Source organism: Branchiostoma lanceolatum, chromosome 8 (genome assembly GCF_035083965.1).
Source record: "Branchiostoma lanceolatum isolate klBraLanc5 chromosome 8, klBraLanc5.hap2, whole genome shotgun sequence".
In the NCBI taxonomy this organism is placed as follows: domain Eukaryota; kingdom Metazoa; phylum Chordata; class Leptocardii; order Amphioxiformes; family Branchiostomatidae; genus Branchiostoma; species Branchiostoma lanceolatum.
Genome location: NC_089729.1, coordinates 9,435,059 through 9,452,501, shown reverse-complemented (window position 1 = coordinate 9,452,501; position 17,443 = coordinate 9,435,059). Strand labels below are relative to the sequence as shown.

Genomic DNA, 17,443 nt, shown 5'->3' with positions numbered 1-17,443 from the left:
TTGTGCCACAAAAAATGGAGATTTAGTGATACCCTTTGCCGGACATTACGTGGAGAAAAGTTGGTCTACTTACGGTAATAATGATATCAAACCGCGGTAAGTTTGGCTACCATAATGATGACAGTAAACGTTACGTCTCTAAGTGGCGGCCGATTATCCCGTGCTCTCAGAAATTTGGTCTCTCATTGTTACAAGTAGCATTGTGATGTGATGTCATGTAACGTTAGGTTTCCCACGTCAGAATATCACTTCGTGTGGTGACCATATTTGGCAGCCCTTCCAAACCTTCTGCGCAGTGATAGGCTGTTCCAGAACATGTGCAACAATTACAGAATACGTCACCGCTAACCGTTGCTATGTAGAAACAGAACTCTTTTAAAACAACACAGCCAGGCGCAGGTTTCGAGAACAATTCTCGACTGTCCAAGCAAAGTCATCATGGTGATCGACGGCGACAACGCAGTTGCGCTGCTGGACCGGGCGACCCCTGTGCCCGAGCGCCAGGTGTTGACTTACACCGACTTCGAGCGGCACCAACCGCGGGAGTCTAGTCTATCCTCGCCTCTACCGGGGGACGTGGTGCTGTTGGCCGAAAAGGAGAGTTTACCGGCCAGCAGATTTTCTCTTGGTCAGTGCAGGTGTGTAACATATCAGTTGACCCGAACTTCAGCGTGCCAAATGTAAGAAAGCGTGATGTAAGGACTAACGCTTGTAAGTTCACGCTGTATTTACGATGTCAGCCTCCAGAATGGTTTCTAGACGTTTCGCCGTCAAGAGGACCATAACCGTAACCCTGACAAATGAAGTTTAGCTTCAAACAGTGATTTGTAGTGACTTGGACTATAGACCAATTATGCATTTGACCGCGAAGCAAATCCTGACGGTGACTGCGAATCGTCTGACGGCGAATTGTCTTGGCGAGAAAATGACCCGATACCTCCAGTATAGATTACCTGTAACTAGTAACTATATTGTAACGTTCGTTGCGTTGCTGTGGTAAGTGTCGTATGGAATTCGAAATTCTGTGTTACTTTTTCCTCAACACTAAATGTACGCAATGCTGCATCCGTTTCTTACAGCGAGTACTTCCGGGATCGCCAGTTCAGCACTATGGCCAGCGGCGACTCCAGTTTCAAGCCCTGTTTCCGTCTCGATGACGTCACGGCGGCGGCAGTGAGTGCCGTAGTTCACTTCTCCTACACTGGGCAGCTCAGCGTCGGCATGGACAACATACGGGAACTGCTCCAAGCCAGCCGGAAACTCGGGGTAACCGGGATGGAATATCTGTGTATACGGTTCCTGCGACAACAGATAGATACGAACAGATGCGTGGAAGTGTTGAACATCGCCATCGAGTACAAGCTGGGATGTCTGGAAGAGACGGCCCGAAATTATGTCATAGAAAACTTCAAAGACGTGTCGCCTACTGAAGGCTTTTTGAAGCTTAACGTTAGACAGATATGTGCTGTTCTGGCGAGTGATAATCTGGACACCGACTCGGAAATTGAAATTTTCCGATCCGCCAAGCGTTGGGTCGAGGCCGACTCAGGTTCGCGCTTGAAGCACGTCGGGAAGGTCATGCGCAATGTGCGCTTCCCGCTGATGAACCGGTACCGGCTGAAACACGAGGTTTCCAACGTGGACTTCATGAAGAAAGACCGGGACTGTGAAGCCATACTCCTCCACGCCATGGACTACCGGGCCGGCATCGACCACCACCGCGTGCACGACTACGAGAACGAGCGGACGCAGGTTCGCGGCGGTGCCGAGGTGGTGGTGGTGGCAGGCGGCGACTACGACGTTCCCGACCACGCTCAGTACAGCGACAACCTCCTGTACCTCCAGCCCGGGCAGGACTCCCCCGGGCTGCTAGCAGACATGTCCGGCAATGTCACAGGCCACGCCGCCGCGGTCCTCGACAACTTTTTCTACGTGGCCGGTGGTTGTTTCGACGGCGGCCCACCGAGCGCCGACTTTCACCGCTACGATCCCAGGTTCAACCGCTGGACCAGACTTCCCTCCATGAAACAGGGTCGGACAGGGTTCGTCCTCTTAGCTCTGGACGGGTGCGTCTGGGCCATCGGCTCGGGTTATGAGATGCGTGGTCGCATGTTTCCCATAGAGAGATACACTCCACACAAGGACAAGTGGGAACTAAAGGCCAGTATAGGCGCGCAGGTTCAGGCCGCCGGAGGAGCCGTCCTGAACGGACACATCTACTTCACAGGCGGCATGGCGGGATCGCATCGCGACCAGACCAGGAAGGACGTACTGAAGTACTTGCCAGAGGGCGACTATTGGCAGGATGTGCAGAGCATGCGCAAGAAGCGCTGGGGACACTCGTCCGTGGCGTGCTGTGGGAAGCTGTACTCAGTCGGTGGCTGCAACGGAGCCCGGGAGCTTCTGTCTTCGGAGTGCTACACGCCGGCCACCGACCAGTGGTCCGCCGTAGCCTGGATGAGGTAGAAAAGAAGATTAGGAAAGCTTCCCCTTTTACTTTCCTTTTTGTGACTGTGTAATTGATCGTCAAGTCAAGTTCAAGCAACGTTGGCTTATTGGCGTTTGTTTTCTAGATTATTGCACATAGCCATGTCACGCTGCATCGTTAGCAGCAACGTTATCTCTAACCCAACTTTGTCTTTTGGCGATCAGTTTTCGGTTTTGCGGTCTTTAAAATCCATCCTTCATTGCGTGTTGATCATCAACACAATGTGTGTTGAATTTCTCTCTCCGCCAGATTTCCGCGCCACTTAGCGGGTTGCACGGTCCTGCAGGACAGGATCTGGCTGGTTGGCGGGAAGAACCGTCGGAACGGCGCGCTGACGGACGTGTGGTGTCTGGACCCGAACACGAACAGGTGGTTCCGCCAGGACACCGTGCTGACGGTGGGAGTAGCCGGGCCGGCCTGCGGAGTGCTGAAGATCCGACCGCACAGGGAACCGCTGGAGACTCTAGTCTGACATGTACATTATACAGCTCTACGTGTGACTTATATTAAAACAGCTTTTTCATTGGCATTATACAAAGTAGAAGTGACATCCCGCAATGACACCGTGCTGACGGTGGGAGTAGCCGGGCCGGCCTGCGGAGTGCTGAAGATCCGACCGCACAGGGAACCACTGGAGACTCTAGTCTGACATGTACATTATACAGCTCTACGTGTGACTTATATCTATCAAAACAGCTTTTTCATTGGCATTATACAAAGTAGAAGTGACATCCCGCAATGACACCGTGCTGACGGTGGGGGTGGCCGGGCCAGCCTGCGGAGTGCTGAAGATCCGCCCGCACAGGGAACCGGCACTGGGGACGCTAGTCCGACAAAAACATTTTACATGTAACTTATTTCTATTGAAACAGATTTTTCATTGCTAATTGGCATTGTACAACGTAGAAGTGACATCCCACAATGTTGTCACACTCTTTTATACATGTGCCTCCGATGTCGAAGCATGTTGTTAAATGCACACAGTACAATCTAATCATTTACCACAGAAGTGACTTAACACCTGTAATCTATGTATCAGCCATTCAGCCCAAGATTTTGACGATAAAGGCGTATCGTTACTTCACTATATGTCGTAACACGAGGGTGTTAGATGGTTAGCGGAGGTGAATACCAGAAATAACGTAACGTAGTGTACGAATGAGACACTGTGTACAAATGCTCATGAAATACCAAGTAAAGCGATAAGTTTGTTAATCAATGTAACGTCACGGCTGTCATAACTATCTCTTACGCCATTGGGAACGATCACGAATCGATAGAATTGACTATAAAAATACAGATTGCTTAACCGTTTGGAAGTTCTGTTTCCGTGAGTCGTGACGTTGATTGATATTTATTCAGGCCATGTCACTTACGATACGCAGTATGGACACATTCATGTGCAATGTATATTTGTCCAAAACTGGTTTAACAAACAAATGTAGGTCGCTAGTTCACCAACTTGGCACAGCGCCAGTTCACGAGCCACCATGTCCATGACATGTCAAAACATGTCACTTAGCTCAAAACCAACAACACGCTTGATTGTGTATTTTCTATGCTTTACAGTTCAGCATCACAAAAAATCTGCATGTCATTTTATAAGTGCGTGGGGACTCACTTGTACATTCGACAATCGTTGTGTACGTAGTTGTTTAAAGTGACTTAATCGTCTGTACCTTGTCAATAACTATTGATCTTGAATAGTTATGATTAGCACAGCAAAAAAATTGAGCCAATGTTTATGAGAACCGATTTGTGCACCCAACCTGCTATTGTGTGCTGTGACACAGTTGACCAAAGTCTACTTTATTTCGACGGGGAATTTTCTGACGCGAGTCATACGCATGAGGTCGATCTCTATTACGGTCTGCACCATTTGACTTTAAGCGGGGTGATGATGACTTCTAAAATCCAACCTTATACTGCAGGAAGTTGTTGAATAAAAACTGGCAATTTGGAGGCTTTCAGATTCAGAACGGTTAAGGCGATAACGTGATATTTTGACTTCGGGTGCTTTGCAATACAGAGATATAAAATTTGACGTTTGATCAGTGACTCAACACATAGAACGATCCTCAACAAAAACAAACCCCAGTTGGGGAAAACGTCAGACCCAGGACGCAGAGCGGCCAGGGCATATTCGCCGATCAGCGTCACCGGAATGCTTCCCAGAGTATCCCCATGGCTTTCTTCTTTGGCCCCAGAAGCTTCTGACAGCCGTGAACTCGCCTCCCATCGAATTTCTACCGACGACTAGCGGGAACCGACCAAAACAGTTCCCTTCTGATATGGCGGCGTTCACTGCGCCAGACAGGTATGTTTAAATACCTGCTGCTCGCTGTTAAAGGGTAGAGTTAAACGGTTGTGGTGGCTACAGCCGCTAAACAAAACGATGATAGCATATTCGCTATGAATTTGTACGTTTTATGATATTTTTTGTCCATTTAGAATAGATCGTCGGGGGAATTTGGTTTGTCTACACTGATTTTGGACCTTTAAAAACTTGTTGTTATTCTTTTCATTTGCAATCGTGTGAAATCAATGCTTTCAGTTGTCCAGCGTGCAACTGTGCATTTTCCTTAAAGCCTTATTCCTCGGCTGAAAGTATTGTTGTGGTAGACCATAACAGTAACAAAATATTTACTTCTCTGTCCCACACACAAAAGAATCGATGACTTGCTCAGTCTTTTAAAGAGTCGTGACCTTTGAGTTTTCGGAGATGATATATGGCTATTTGCCAACTAGACTTTACTTTGGCTCAGATCCCAGAAATATGTCGGCTTCAACAATGGGTTGGACGTCACACTTGGTCAAACAAACATGCCATCTGATACTGTGCTGAAATATTTCGCGTCGACTTCATCGATTAGAAATTTAACGTGTTACATATCAAGTTTGGAACAAATGGTTTTCTCTGAAAATATACTTTCAGAATTTAATGATAATGCGGTCTTTTACTAATGCAAGTACACGTATTGAGAAATCCTTCACCTCTGTCACCAGGATGAACCAACCGGTCCCAGAACAAGCACGTCCTGCAGACATGTCATTATCATTTCAACAGGTATGGTATAAATCCTGTTAATTTTGTGTAAATCGGCTGGGCAAGTTGAGCTTAATCAAATTTCACATATCCGTGCCAACTTTGAGCTTCATTGGCAAACTATGTTAGTGTTACAAGTACGCTTCGAATAAGGCAGCATAAAGTAGTATCTACTGCTTGAAAGACCAATCGTTGCATTTCTGTCTTTCTGTTCTTCAGGTGGTCATCAATGCTCAACATGTGAACGCGCCGATGATGGTTGGCAACCAAAATGTTATGAAGAAGAATGACACCAGCTATCCACAGGTCCACTCTGACTCGGGTAGGTTCGCTCCTATGACACATATTCTTGACAAATCATCAACAATAAGAAATCTGATAGCCCTTCTCAGCTTTTCTCACTACCTCAAAGTCCAGTATTTGTATCAACTGCTCGAATAAAAGAGTACTGTATTTTCATTTGTTGTTTGGTTAAGATATATGTCGTAGTTGCTAGATGTCAAGAAATGTTGATTGAAAACAAGCTACAGGTTACAATGGCCTGCATTGATTTAGACATAAATGTGTAGCCTGGTATTCAAAACTATTATAGCTCCCGCAGAGACTCGGGAGATATAATAGGTTTGGATACCAGGCTAATTAATGTGCAGACTGGTGATAAACCTGATGATATCATTGTCGCCAGAAGTGAAACCACTAGAAATATGTTGTCTGTTAGCTTTTGGATACCAGTAGTCTCTGAAGTTACAAATGAAGTGTAATTATGTCAATAACAATATGTTTGACTTCTTTAACTGTTAGGTTCTGACTCAAGTCGACCAACATCACCGAAAGGTACACATCAAGATGACTACGTTACCAGTAAGACCCGGGCGCTGGTAGCACTTTGCAGTACGAAGGACATTCCAGTGCGCTTTTTGCTTATGATTGTAGAGTTTGCCCGAAACAAAGTACCAAGCCCACAAGATAGCTACCGCTCTGAAATCATAGACAGCTTTGACTTAGAGTTTGATCCGTTTGAGCCTCGTCACCAGAACAAAAGTTTCAACATTCCCAAGAAATGTAACAAGCTGGTGAAAGATATTTTGGGCAGTACTAGATGTCAAGAGATCGCAAGGAAAGAAGGTATCTTACATCTTGCTGAGCTTTACAGTAACGTCTTTTGTGTTGAAGATGATAAGGGATGGCATCTTCAGCAACAGTTGCTGCCTCATCTGGACAGGTGGTTTTCACTTGTTGAGGAAAACAACCTGAACAGCAGCCTAAATGCAGATTTCCTAACTATGTGTCTGCACGCTTTTGGCAAATTCCGCTGGACTGGTTGGGAAGACAGACTTAAGAACCTTTGCGAAAAGTGCCTTGAGCACTGCAAAGATGCCCTAGGAAACAAGAGAAAGAGAATGTTGAGGGAAATTGGAGAAACCTACCGAAAGCTTAGCAACTATACTGAAGCTGAAAAGTATTTGGAAATGGCCCTTGACGTCCATGAGACGTCCCCTTCAGTTGATGAGTCACTTCCCTACCAGATCAGCCGCATGTTCTTGGCTAGGTGCAAAATTGACATGGGGGAGTACCAAGCAGCCCATGATTTGATGAAGAGTTGCCTCGACTCTGAGGCAGTACAAAATCTGAAACCAAAGCGGCCCTATCTTAGGTGTAGGATGTACTTTGAAATGGCTAGGTCATGTGAAAAGCTTGGCAAGTTTGGTGATGCATACCAGTACTGTACCAAAGCCTTAGAGGATGACATGAGGGAGGATGGGTTTAGATACCCACAGTACCTGATGTATGCTGCCTTCTACAAGGCAATGTCCACAGTTGATGGCAATGTCTCAGAACAAAGAGCTGTATTCAATGATGCGTTGGCAGATTGTTCTAAAGCAGACAGCATTCTGAGAGAGAGGCATGGTGAAGACCATCACCACAGGGCACATGTTCTCTGCATCCAGGCCAGAATCTGGCTCTCAAAGAACGACCCAAAAGAGGCACTGAGACGTGCAAAACGTGCCTGCCATATTACTAAAAAGAGATATGGCTATGAGCACATCAAAGTCGCCAAAATGTTCGACCTTCTTGGTGACATTCACATGGTTCTGAATAATGATGAAAAGGCCTGGGAGGCGTACTGGATGGCAAAGAACATGTACAGTGAGCGGCAGCATAGCCGTGCAGACGACATTGAGCAAAAATTGGCAAACATGTCCAAGATCAAGACATGTGCTCCTAAATACACAAAGCGTGAGCTTTTTGAGGAGCTGCTTGTGTAGACTGTAGTAGGCATGGTTCAGTTGTTATTGACTGCTTCTAAACCAGAGGGTCTAGAGTTTTACATTCTGGCTATTATCACTCAGCTGAGGCTGAACTCTAGTCTTGTTTGGTCAGCCACTGGCAAGGGACATAAAATGTTGGATCTGACATCTGAGTTATTAAATTCAAAATAGACTTTCAGTATTTCATGCTCTGTTAACAGATTAGGAATGATGTAAGAATGTGTAGTAAACATTTTTTCTTTATTCAGTCTATCAATATACTTGCTAGGACTGACATGTATGGTACTGGTAAGGGTTGCAGTCTTCATGGCCAGTTTTTGATGAGCTAAAATGGATTGAGATACATGTACTTTGCTGGAAAGATACATGTATATTAGTATATTAGTGTAAAGTTGATACTTATGTATGGTGAAAGAGAACTCTATATACATATATAGCATGAAAACTTACAATGTAATTCATCAATTAGAAAATTGCCATTCATACTTTGTCTTGTGAAATATCAAAATGACATCTGACATATATGTTGGGGAAATGTAGGACTAAAGATCATTAACATACCAAGATTGCCGTTTTATAGAATGTTTCTTTAATGTCAATGACTGTGTGATATGAGGAAAAATAGTGAGTGTAATATGAGGAAAAAATCCACTGGTGTTAGCCCAATATATCTTACATTAGAACAGGGAACAGACCATCAAATTTTCAAAGGTTATACAGGTAAATAGTGCTTGTATCAATATGTTTCTGTATATACTGACTGAGAAGTAATGTATGGACTCGTTTTATGTATAATTACGGTATCCTGAAAATTGAAATGGAAGGCACAGAATGTACAACTACAATGACAGATGTCTATATACAAGGTTATTCTATTATGCAGCAATTTACAAATAAAAGGACCTACAGTATGCTGGAATGTAAAGACAGGTTCATGCATGATCTCTCATCTTAACCTCTAACAGATCCTTATAACTCTGGATAGATATGATACATCTGACTTAGTTTACATGGACGTTAGAAGTCATTGTCACTGTCGTTCAGGTTGTTACGATCTCGCCTGGGATTGGCAGAGATCTCCATCTCCTCGCTGTCTCCGCTCTGGTCATCATCCAGATCGTCATCATCAACATCGATCTCACTGTCACCCGAGGACAGAGTCTCACTGTCATCCTGGGGACAGCAAAATAACATTATACAACATGTACATCACAGTCAAATGTTAACAATCTTAGAGACAGCAAAATAACATTATACAACATGTACATCACAGTCAAATGTTAACAATCTTAGAGACAGCAAAATAACATTACACAACATGTACATCACAGTCAAATGTTAACAATCTTAGAGACAGCAAAATAACATTACACAACATGTACATCACAGTCAAATGTTAACAATCTTAGAGACAGCAAAATAACATTACACAACATGTACATCACAGTCAAATGTTAACAATCTTAGAGACAGCATAATAACATTACACAACATGTACATCACAGTCAAATGTTGTCAATCCTGGGGACAGCAGTACGGTATGTCGTATTACAAGAACAATCTTCTCCAGTTAACATTTTACATACACACATTTCCTTACACATCCAGTCCAATGTTGTTAGTGGCATTTCCTTCAAGAAAAGGAACTTATTCACGACAAAAAGACATGGTCCAGAGCTATCCTTATGACTAGCTTTCAGACTAGTTCATATATTTCTCTGATATTATGTTGTACACATGTATGTCAGGGTAGAGAATGCAACCTGGGAGGATTGGCAATTCTACCGGGAGAGATCGCGATCAGTCTAGTTCAACAGAGATCGCAATCAGGATCTCTGCCAGTACCATCAGTGATTTTACCAGTACAATCAGCACTTCTACCAGCATACACTGTAAATTCTGATCAGAGTCTCTGTTGACAGAGGCTCTGCTTGCATTCTCTAACGGTAGAATCGTTGGTTCTGCCAGATGGCAATCTCTAACCTGACATATAGATGTTGTATAATATACTTACATCATCACTGTCTGGTCCTGTCATGCTGCCAAACACTCGCTGCTGTTGTTGAAGTTGCTGTTGTGCATCTACAAATAACAACATGGGCAATACACATTAGTGACTGAACCTTCAGGAACAAATTGGTTTTAAGTGATATTCAGGTAGTCCTCAGGAATTCCTCAAACTACATCCTCAAGGAAAGAATATCAAGCAATGCTGGGTCTAAGAACATGGACTTCGTGATGTCTGCTTCCTACCTAAGCATTGTTGACAACAGCATCAACAGTATAGATGTAAATGTACGTGAAGCAATAGCAAGAGACTTAGTAAGCTACTAGCAGTACCTACAAACTGAAAGTCAATTTTTGTGTTGGATTATAGCTTCAAATTATCCCAATCACACAAACTGGTTATGACAATGTTTAAACTTTGAAACTGTCAAATAGAGAAGAACGACATTTAAGTATTCCTGCCTTCTGGATCTTTATGAATCAGTCAGAATGATGACGTACATGTATGTTAGCTACTGGACTTAATAAAATATCCAAGTCCAGATGACAGCCCTTTGGCAAAACACACCATCTTTACATACACAGAGGCAGCTCCTGACTATATCGTATCAAACAGCTTACCAGCTTTCCCCCCTCTCTGTGGCTTCATTTGTCCGGCCGTCATGATCTCATCATCCTCACTGTCATCCTCATCATCATCCTCCTCCTCATCCACCATCACATCCTCAAACTCATCGTCGTTCAGGTTTATCTTGTCTGTCTCTGTCTTCAGCAGTGTCTGCATCCTCTTCAGGGAGTTTTCTGTCTCCTTTGTGGCAAACATTGATATGTTGTTACACACACATTTGCAGTTTTCAGCCCCTTCCAATTCTCTAACAGTTTGTCTCTCTTATGCTGTATTGCTTTTCACTGTAGCACCAGATTAATAGATGCTTGAGTATCTGCTTTAATATGTATCTTATTACCCGGATGTCTAATCTTAATTCACGCACCAGAATAACAGTTCTTGTTACTAGAATATATAAAACAAGCAGACACATCTGTCTCCAGAGAGTGGTAAACAATACTGACATGCAATAAGTACTCGGTGAAAATGGGCTAACATAACCCCCAACCAATCATCCAATAAATTAACTACATCTAGATTTTTCTACCCCTGCTGAATAAGCTGGGGTGCTAGCTTCACCCAGGGAGAAAAATAATAATTACAATTACAAGTTGAAAGCAATAACAAATACTGTGAGTCTTGAAATACATGTATATGCCGTGACTCCATTTGTACAGTTTTCGCCTCTGCATTGCAAAATCATGACACCGCGAATATGTGTTTCATGCTACAGTACCAATGGCAAAATTAAATCCCCACAAAGATAAAGAGATGTACAAAACTGTGCAACCAACTGTTCTACCAGGTCTACAGTCTAGCACTAAACAGTTCCTACTTATATCAGCAGGGGGAGCTAATGCCCTGCTACTCGTGAGCACCACCTGGTCCTCACTGACCTTTAGCTGGTCCTGCTCCCCTCCCCAGTTCAGCTTAGGAGTCACAAGGGGTCAAGCAAGTTAATAGCAACACACATCACACAGGAACGAGGAATGCAGAAGATAGCAATCATAGCATGACAGAGACAGGAAGCACAAGAAATATACATGTACAGCAGAGTATCAGACAAGCTACAACATGAGTTTGTTGCTGTCATTAGGCAAGTTAAAAGTTAGAATGCAAGAAACAAGCTGCTAAAAAAGATACCAGTAAGGTTGAAGTAAGTATGAACATGTCGTCTATACATTCATATCTCTTCACATATTCTGAATCCTGTGTTATCCATCTAATAGTAATAGATTCTAAAGAGGAGTTAGACAGGAAGTTGTTGCCCAAATCACCTCAAACTTGTCCTGCTCGGTACGGTTGTGTTCCTCCAGCTGCTGCTCCAGGTAACCAAGGTTACGGAACTTCTGCAGGTACGACTGGTAACAGGTGGGAAGACATCAGTTACTATCAGGAGCTACTTGTATTTTTTTTAAAGAACTCGCTCACTGCAAAGCCGTAGGGGGTCACTCATCTAAGCACTGAGCTAATTGTTACTGTAGCAGCATCTCTTCACCCTAGGACAGAAACATCAATGCTCGAGACAAGCATGACTTCACTGACCCATTAGCCATTTCTTGTCAAGTTATAAACAATTCTAAACTGATGGTGATTATTTTCCTGACACATTGCTGTGGGCTTCAGTGCGTTTCTATGGAAGGTAGTACAGTTAGTAGTAGTAGTGCTAGTGGTAGCATACAGTATTTGGAAGCTAACAACTGATAAAATCTGGTGAGTTTTTTTAGTAGCAGATGAAGATTACATGTACATGTATGTCATTTTGAATTAACCTAAACAGTAGAAAACATTGAAAACAAAATTTTGAGATATGTACAGTAGACATAGACCACATTTTTTGTGACAACCAAAATCAGAGTATCACAAATACCTCATATTGTTTCTGTAGGTCTTCTTCCAGTTTTTCATACTCGTCCATAAATGCTGGCCTGTAGCAAAGAACAACATCAACTATAAACTGTGTCCTACTTTTTTCAGACTTACATGTAGCCCGGCTGTTTATCAGTTCAGTAATGGGAACACTATAAAATATTTGTGCGTCAAGTATAGTATTGCAAAAGTCTACACACCTTTGTTTCTTGTCCATTTTTTAACCTAGACAAAGGCATATGTTGCTATTCTCTACTTTTCTTTACAGATGTTTCCGACACAACAGTACTGAGTCCCTCCTAGTTTTCACTCTCCTTCCCTACAAGAGATGCAAGATACAGATTTTTGAACTTAATAACGAATGAATGACATCACTCACCTGACAGACTGCAACGTCTGTAGTCTTTTCCTGTTCCTCTCCAGTTCAAGTTTCTTCTTGGAGATCTTGGCATCCAGGTTTGCCTCGTCTGACGCCACATTGTTCAGCATCTGTTCTGTCTTCTTGATCTCCTGTTCCACAGCTCGGATGCTCACCTTCAGGTGCTTCTCGATCTCGTTGATCTCCAGAGGTTTGTTGATAGCCACAGATCTTTGCTCCTGTAGGCCAATGAAAAATAGAAGAATTAATATCAAATCCATTTCCTGACCTGGACAGACACACATTTTTCAACCAATAAGGCACAGTTAAATCAAATTACGAGGTATGAGCATGAAAGTTCATGTACAATGTACTATAAGGTATGAGGTTTGTGTGTCAAGATTGGGACATCAAAGGCAGTTCCCTTTTCTTCTGTATGGCGTACGGTAAGGTATTAAGACACAACATATCACTCAGAGACAGCTTTGATGCCAGTAGTGTTCAGTAAATCTTGTTATACTCATAACTCGCACTGCGAGCAAGGGTGGTTTCAATCTCTGGACAATCAACACTGATGAAGATGCAGTATAGCACATACTTGCATATGTATGTCTGTCTGGACAGGGAAAGCTAAAAGGCCAGACAAAGATGAACAGGATATCAGAATTTCTTACCCTGAGCTCCACCTCTCTCCCCAGGAGGTCATACAGCGATGCTCCTTTTGTTGTGATTTCTGACGCCAGCTGTCGAGAAGCCTTCAGGTCCGCTATCTGGAGTTCAAGTTAAGTAAATTAAAATATTTGCTTGCATCCAATAATATACCCTAATGTTTCCTTCCAGTGTCAAGGAGGACAACAAGAAACCTATATATCCATCCATTTTATGTCTTGAATAAACATAAATGCAATGTATCATTGTGATAGTTGCAATGCATTTGCATACTTGTTGACACTGATATCCACACTCATTGAGATAAATAATGACTTGACCTTAAACCAACAAAATCTGTCAGATTCATCAGTAATATATTTTCAAAATTACAGACTGCAATTTGTGAAAGATGACCATATACCCTTGAGCTGATGTCAAACGACATTGCTGTAGTCTCCTCCTCCTGTTCCTCCTCCTGCTGTCCTGTGTTCGTCTTCATAGCGTTGTACAGCATGGCTGTCACCTTCAGCAGCTCCTTCACAGCATAGCCATCCGCCTGGTACAGCTTCTTAGTGTTCAGCTTAATGTGTGCTTTAGTAGCCTGTAAGGGGTCAGGGGTTTGTAGTGGTTAGAACTAGAACTAGTGTAGTTCTGTAGCTAGAACTAGTGTAGTTCTGTAGTTAGAACTAGTGTAGTTCTGTAGTTAGAACTAGTGTAGTTCTGTAGTTAAACTATGTAGCATAGTTCTGTAGTTAAACTAGTATAGTTCTTGAATTTCAATCAAATAGAACCTGCTTATTTAATATTAGTCACGGTATAATGCTTATAATTGTCAGGGGATTGTATACACTAGTTATCTTGCAGTTAAAACAACTAGAGTCACTGACGAAAGACAGTGGATGCTGTCTGAAACGTCTGACTGTTTCAAAACTTTATCCAGTTGCTTGAGTAATTATTTTTGGCGTAACTAGAGTCACTGGTCTTAAAAAAATCTCTTTCTTAAGATCCAGTCTCGGTGTCTAATTGTTTAAATGAAAGACAGGAATGTCCCAATGTGCTACACAGATAACTAGACGTTTTGTTTTTAAATAAAAGATTAGAATAATTTGTGTGGAAACAGTCAAGAGAGCGGCAATGAATGAATCAAAAGTACATGTATGTATATCAATACTTTTAACAGGAGATACTAACTAGTACTGTAGACGGTGTGGTATCACTAGTAAGCACTTACCATAAACTGTGCGACAGACTTGATAAAGATGACTCTGTCCTGTTCTGAGTCCACATCCATGGGAAGGTCAGCATTGGGCTCGTACCTGTAATGTCAAACAGGTACAGAAAATTAGTGTGACGTTGTCCTCTTATTCCTTGCATGATCCACTTGCTACAGTCCCATTTGAGAAAGCCATACCTCTTCTGCTTGTATGCATGTCTTGCATGGTTTCATTTAATGTAACAGTAATGTCTATTTCAATATGAATGCCTATAGAAATAAAAACATAACAAAAATAGCAGAAAGGCAAAGAGTCTTGATCCTGATGAAGATGATACCATAATATTCTTTTTTTATGCTTATTAAGTACCTGTCTTCACCTTTATTTACATTTACCTTTTGACGAGCCATATCAGCACCTCTGCCACAAGTGGAAAGTTTGGAGTGCGAAAGTTCTCCATGGAGATGAGCCGGGGGTAGCCTAAGGCCCGCATCATCTCTGTAAAGTCTGGCAGGAAAAAAGTACAAGATGCAAAAATATTAATTTTCTGAATAACACATTAAAAAACAAATTTACATTACACACGGATATATCGTCACTTTTCTCTGACACTGATTATGACTATAATCATTTCTGATCAAAATCCTTGCAAATGTATCATAAATGTTCGATGTTCGACTTGAGGAAGTTGAACTTGGGTTGAGAGGCTTCAACCTGAGATGACTATGGACGACGATTGTGGAAAATCTTGACACTTTTATGAAACTTACAGGGATATGTGTGTTCTGTAAAGGACATCAAACCAACAAGGTGATTTTTCAGGATGATTCAGGCAACATCAGCTCTAAAACTTTCTTCGCAGCACATTCAGTTGTATCAAGGAGGTTTTATATCCTTGGTTGTATCATGGCAACGGTAAACGTTCTAGCATCGACATGCCCCCCTCCCCACTTCAACTTGTGGACACCTGCGATCAAATTGGCGTTCTTAGCAACAATGCTTGCAAACAATTTGTGACAGAAGAAGGATATCTTATTACTTGAAGTAGTTTCGTAAGTCAAAATCTACAACGAGAGTCTTACTTCGAAGATCTCGGTACGACATTTTGAGGCCTTCTTCTCCGCCACCGCTTTCTTGAGCCAGGAATTTTGCACATGCGCAGATGAGACTCAGGGCTAGCTATAGCAGTCTTATCATTAGCCGCTAGGCGGCGTTAGTGAGCAAAAACGTGGACCATTTCTTTGATTGCAGAGCAAATGTTCCATATCCTTGTTAATTAGAACAAAATAAAAATGACAAGACCAAGAAATGTAATACTTTTCTATACTCATTGATTTCCATCAAGAACAAATAGCCTGTTAGTGTCTTTATTTTCTGGTAAGAGAAAAAAATAATTGGACCACCTCTTGTTGGTACATGGTGCAGTTCGTCTGGCGGAAAGACCACGTTGACATCTTGCTTCATGTATAATGTTTGGATTATGCTTACTGTCATATATAATATTATATATTTTTTACATTTGTAAATCAACTTGATTAATGCTGTAATGAATTGTAACCGTTGATGTTACTTATGAAACTACCATGCCCACTACTACACCAATAACTAGGCACAGCCTCCTTGCTCGAAAGGGTACCTACTGGCTGAATTTCAAGGTGAATGTTAATGTCTTTCGTGTGTGGGAGAGCAACTTGTAAAGGTGCTTAATCACGTTTTACCCTCTCTTTCACATCATCTGTGATAAACTGAAATAAAGAAACATCACATCAAGATCACATGTTCTACATTGTATTTAACTGTTCTCCTTTGTTCTTACAAAGTTGTCTATTGCTGTCATACAACACTATACTTGTTTGTTCAAATTGCATGAGAAGTTGGATATCTAAGGACTCAAACATGAACATCTGTTCATGATAACCTTACTTGATGTTGGAAGGGCAGTTTATGCTTTAACTGCATCCAGAAATGGGCATGCAACCTTGGCTACTGTCACTCTAACCAGGGACTCCACCAGCACACAGTAAGGTAATCTGGACAATAACATTTCACATATTGTGAATATCAGATATTGTAGTTGGTATAGTTTGTCTGGACTATCCTGTCCCCAATGATATTGTTCTGATGGACTCCCTTAGCTTTTCAGAGTTGAAATGATGACTCATTTGCTATATATCTAAAATGAATAAATACAATAGCATTTTTTCATATTTATATTTACTATCATACTTTTCTACTCGTTTGAAACTTTTTACAGTTTGCAATATTTACTTCTGTAAATGCATTTAAGTTTACAGTGATTTCATTTTGAGATAGGGAGAAAATGGAGCATTTGCAGTGTTTTTGGAACAAGTTGGTAAGCGGGCACAAAGAGCAAGCGTTTTCGCAGTGGTTTTAAGTTTATGGTGAAAAGGTTACTATGAAAATCATGAAAATTAAACCAAGTTGTCAATTTAAATGCATCAATAATAGTATTTTGTGACACTAGTACTGTATGAAGATGGGCAAGATGGAGACGAGGTAGCCTTAAGTTATACAATGTCATTTCTTCATTTCTTGAATCATGGACTCTTGAGCCTTGAGCTCTTCCATCTTTAGACCAATGGCCCTGACAACATCATTCCTCTGTTCCTCGGTTAACTGTTCCAGGAGTTGGTTATACAATGCCAGTGTCTCCTTAACTGCGGCAGTTGCATCTTCCAAGTCCTCATGGAAGTATATCGTATCCTTAGATGCTACCTGTAGAGGAAAAAAAATGTGGATTGTCAAGAAACTGGAGAGTTGTAGATCATCATGCAGTTCGAACAGAATTCCTTTTTTTACAGTTGTAAAACCATAGTCTTAATACCTTCCTACTGATGAGATGGATTTTTTTTCAGTGACTCAGTCTACACTATTTTATTTACTATACAGTATACTATACAAGATAGGTTATT

The 17,443-nt window shown here is 42.0% G+C and overlaps 2 protein-coding genes across 3 annotated transcripts; one reads left to right on the top strand and one right to left on the bottom strand.

Moving 5' to 3' along the window:
* The first annotated feature begins 11 nt into the window (after positions 1-11).
* Positions 12-8,729, top strand: LOC136440234 (kelch-like protein 26). The gene is made up of 6 exons (XM_066436140.1): positions 12-638; positions 1,080-2,462; positions 2,738-4,805; positions 5,495-5,555; positions 5,754-5,856; positions 6,336-8,729. The coding sequence occupies exons 1-3, from the start codon at positions 439-441 to the stop codon at positions 2,958-2,960; spliced, it is 1,806 nt and encodes a 601-aa protein (XP_066292237.1). The 5' UTR covers positions 12-438; the 3' UTR covers positions 2,961-4,805; positions 5,495-5,555; positions 5,754-5,856; positions 6,336-8,729.
* Positions 8,371-15,712, bottom strand: LOC136440236 (clusterin-associated protein 1-like). Of its 2 annotated transcripts, XM_066436142.1 has the most exons (12): positions 15,593-15,712; positions 14,906-15,017; positions 14,528-14,612; positions 13,718-13,897; positions 13,320-13,415; positions 12,667-12,884; positions 12,289-12,346; positions 11,696-11,779; positions 11,315-11,347; positions 10,433-10,619; positions 9,819-9,886; positions 8,371-8,977 (listed from the first exon to the last, which is right to left on the bottom strand). In XM_066436142.1, the coding sequence occupies exons 1-12, from the start codon at positions 15,612-15,614 to the stop codon at positions 8,822-8,824; spliced, it is 1,299 nt and encodes a 432-aa protein (XP_066292239.1). In that variant the 5' UTR covers positions 15,615-15,712; the 3' UTR covers positions 8,371-8,821. The 2 variants fall into 2 exon arrangements, with proteins under 2 accessions (XP_066292239.1, XP_066292240.1); XM_066436143.1 differs by lacking the exon at positions 11,315-11,347.
* Between the last annotated feature and the right edge of the window lie 1,731 nt (positions 15,713-17,443).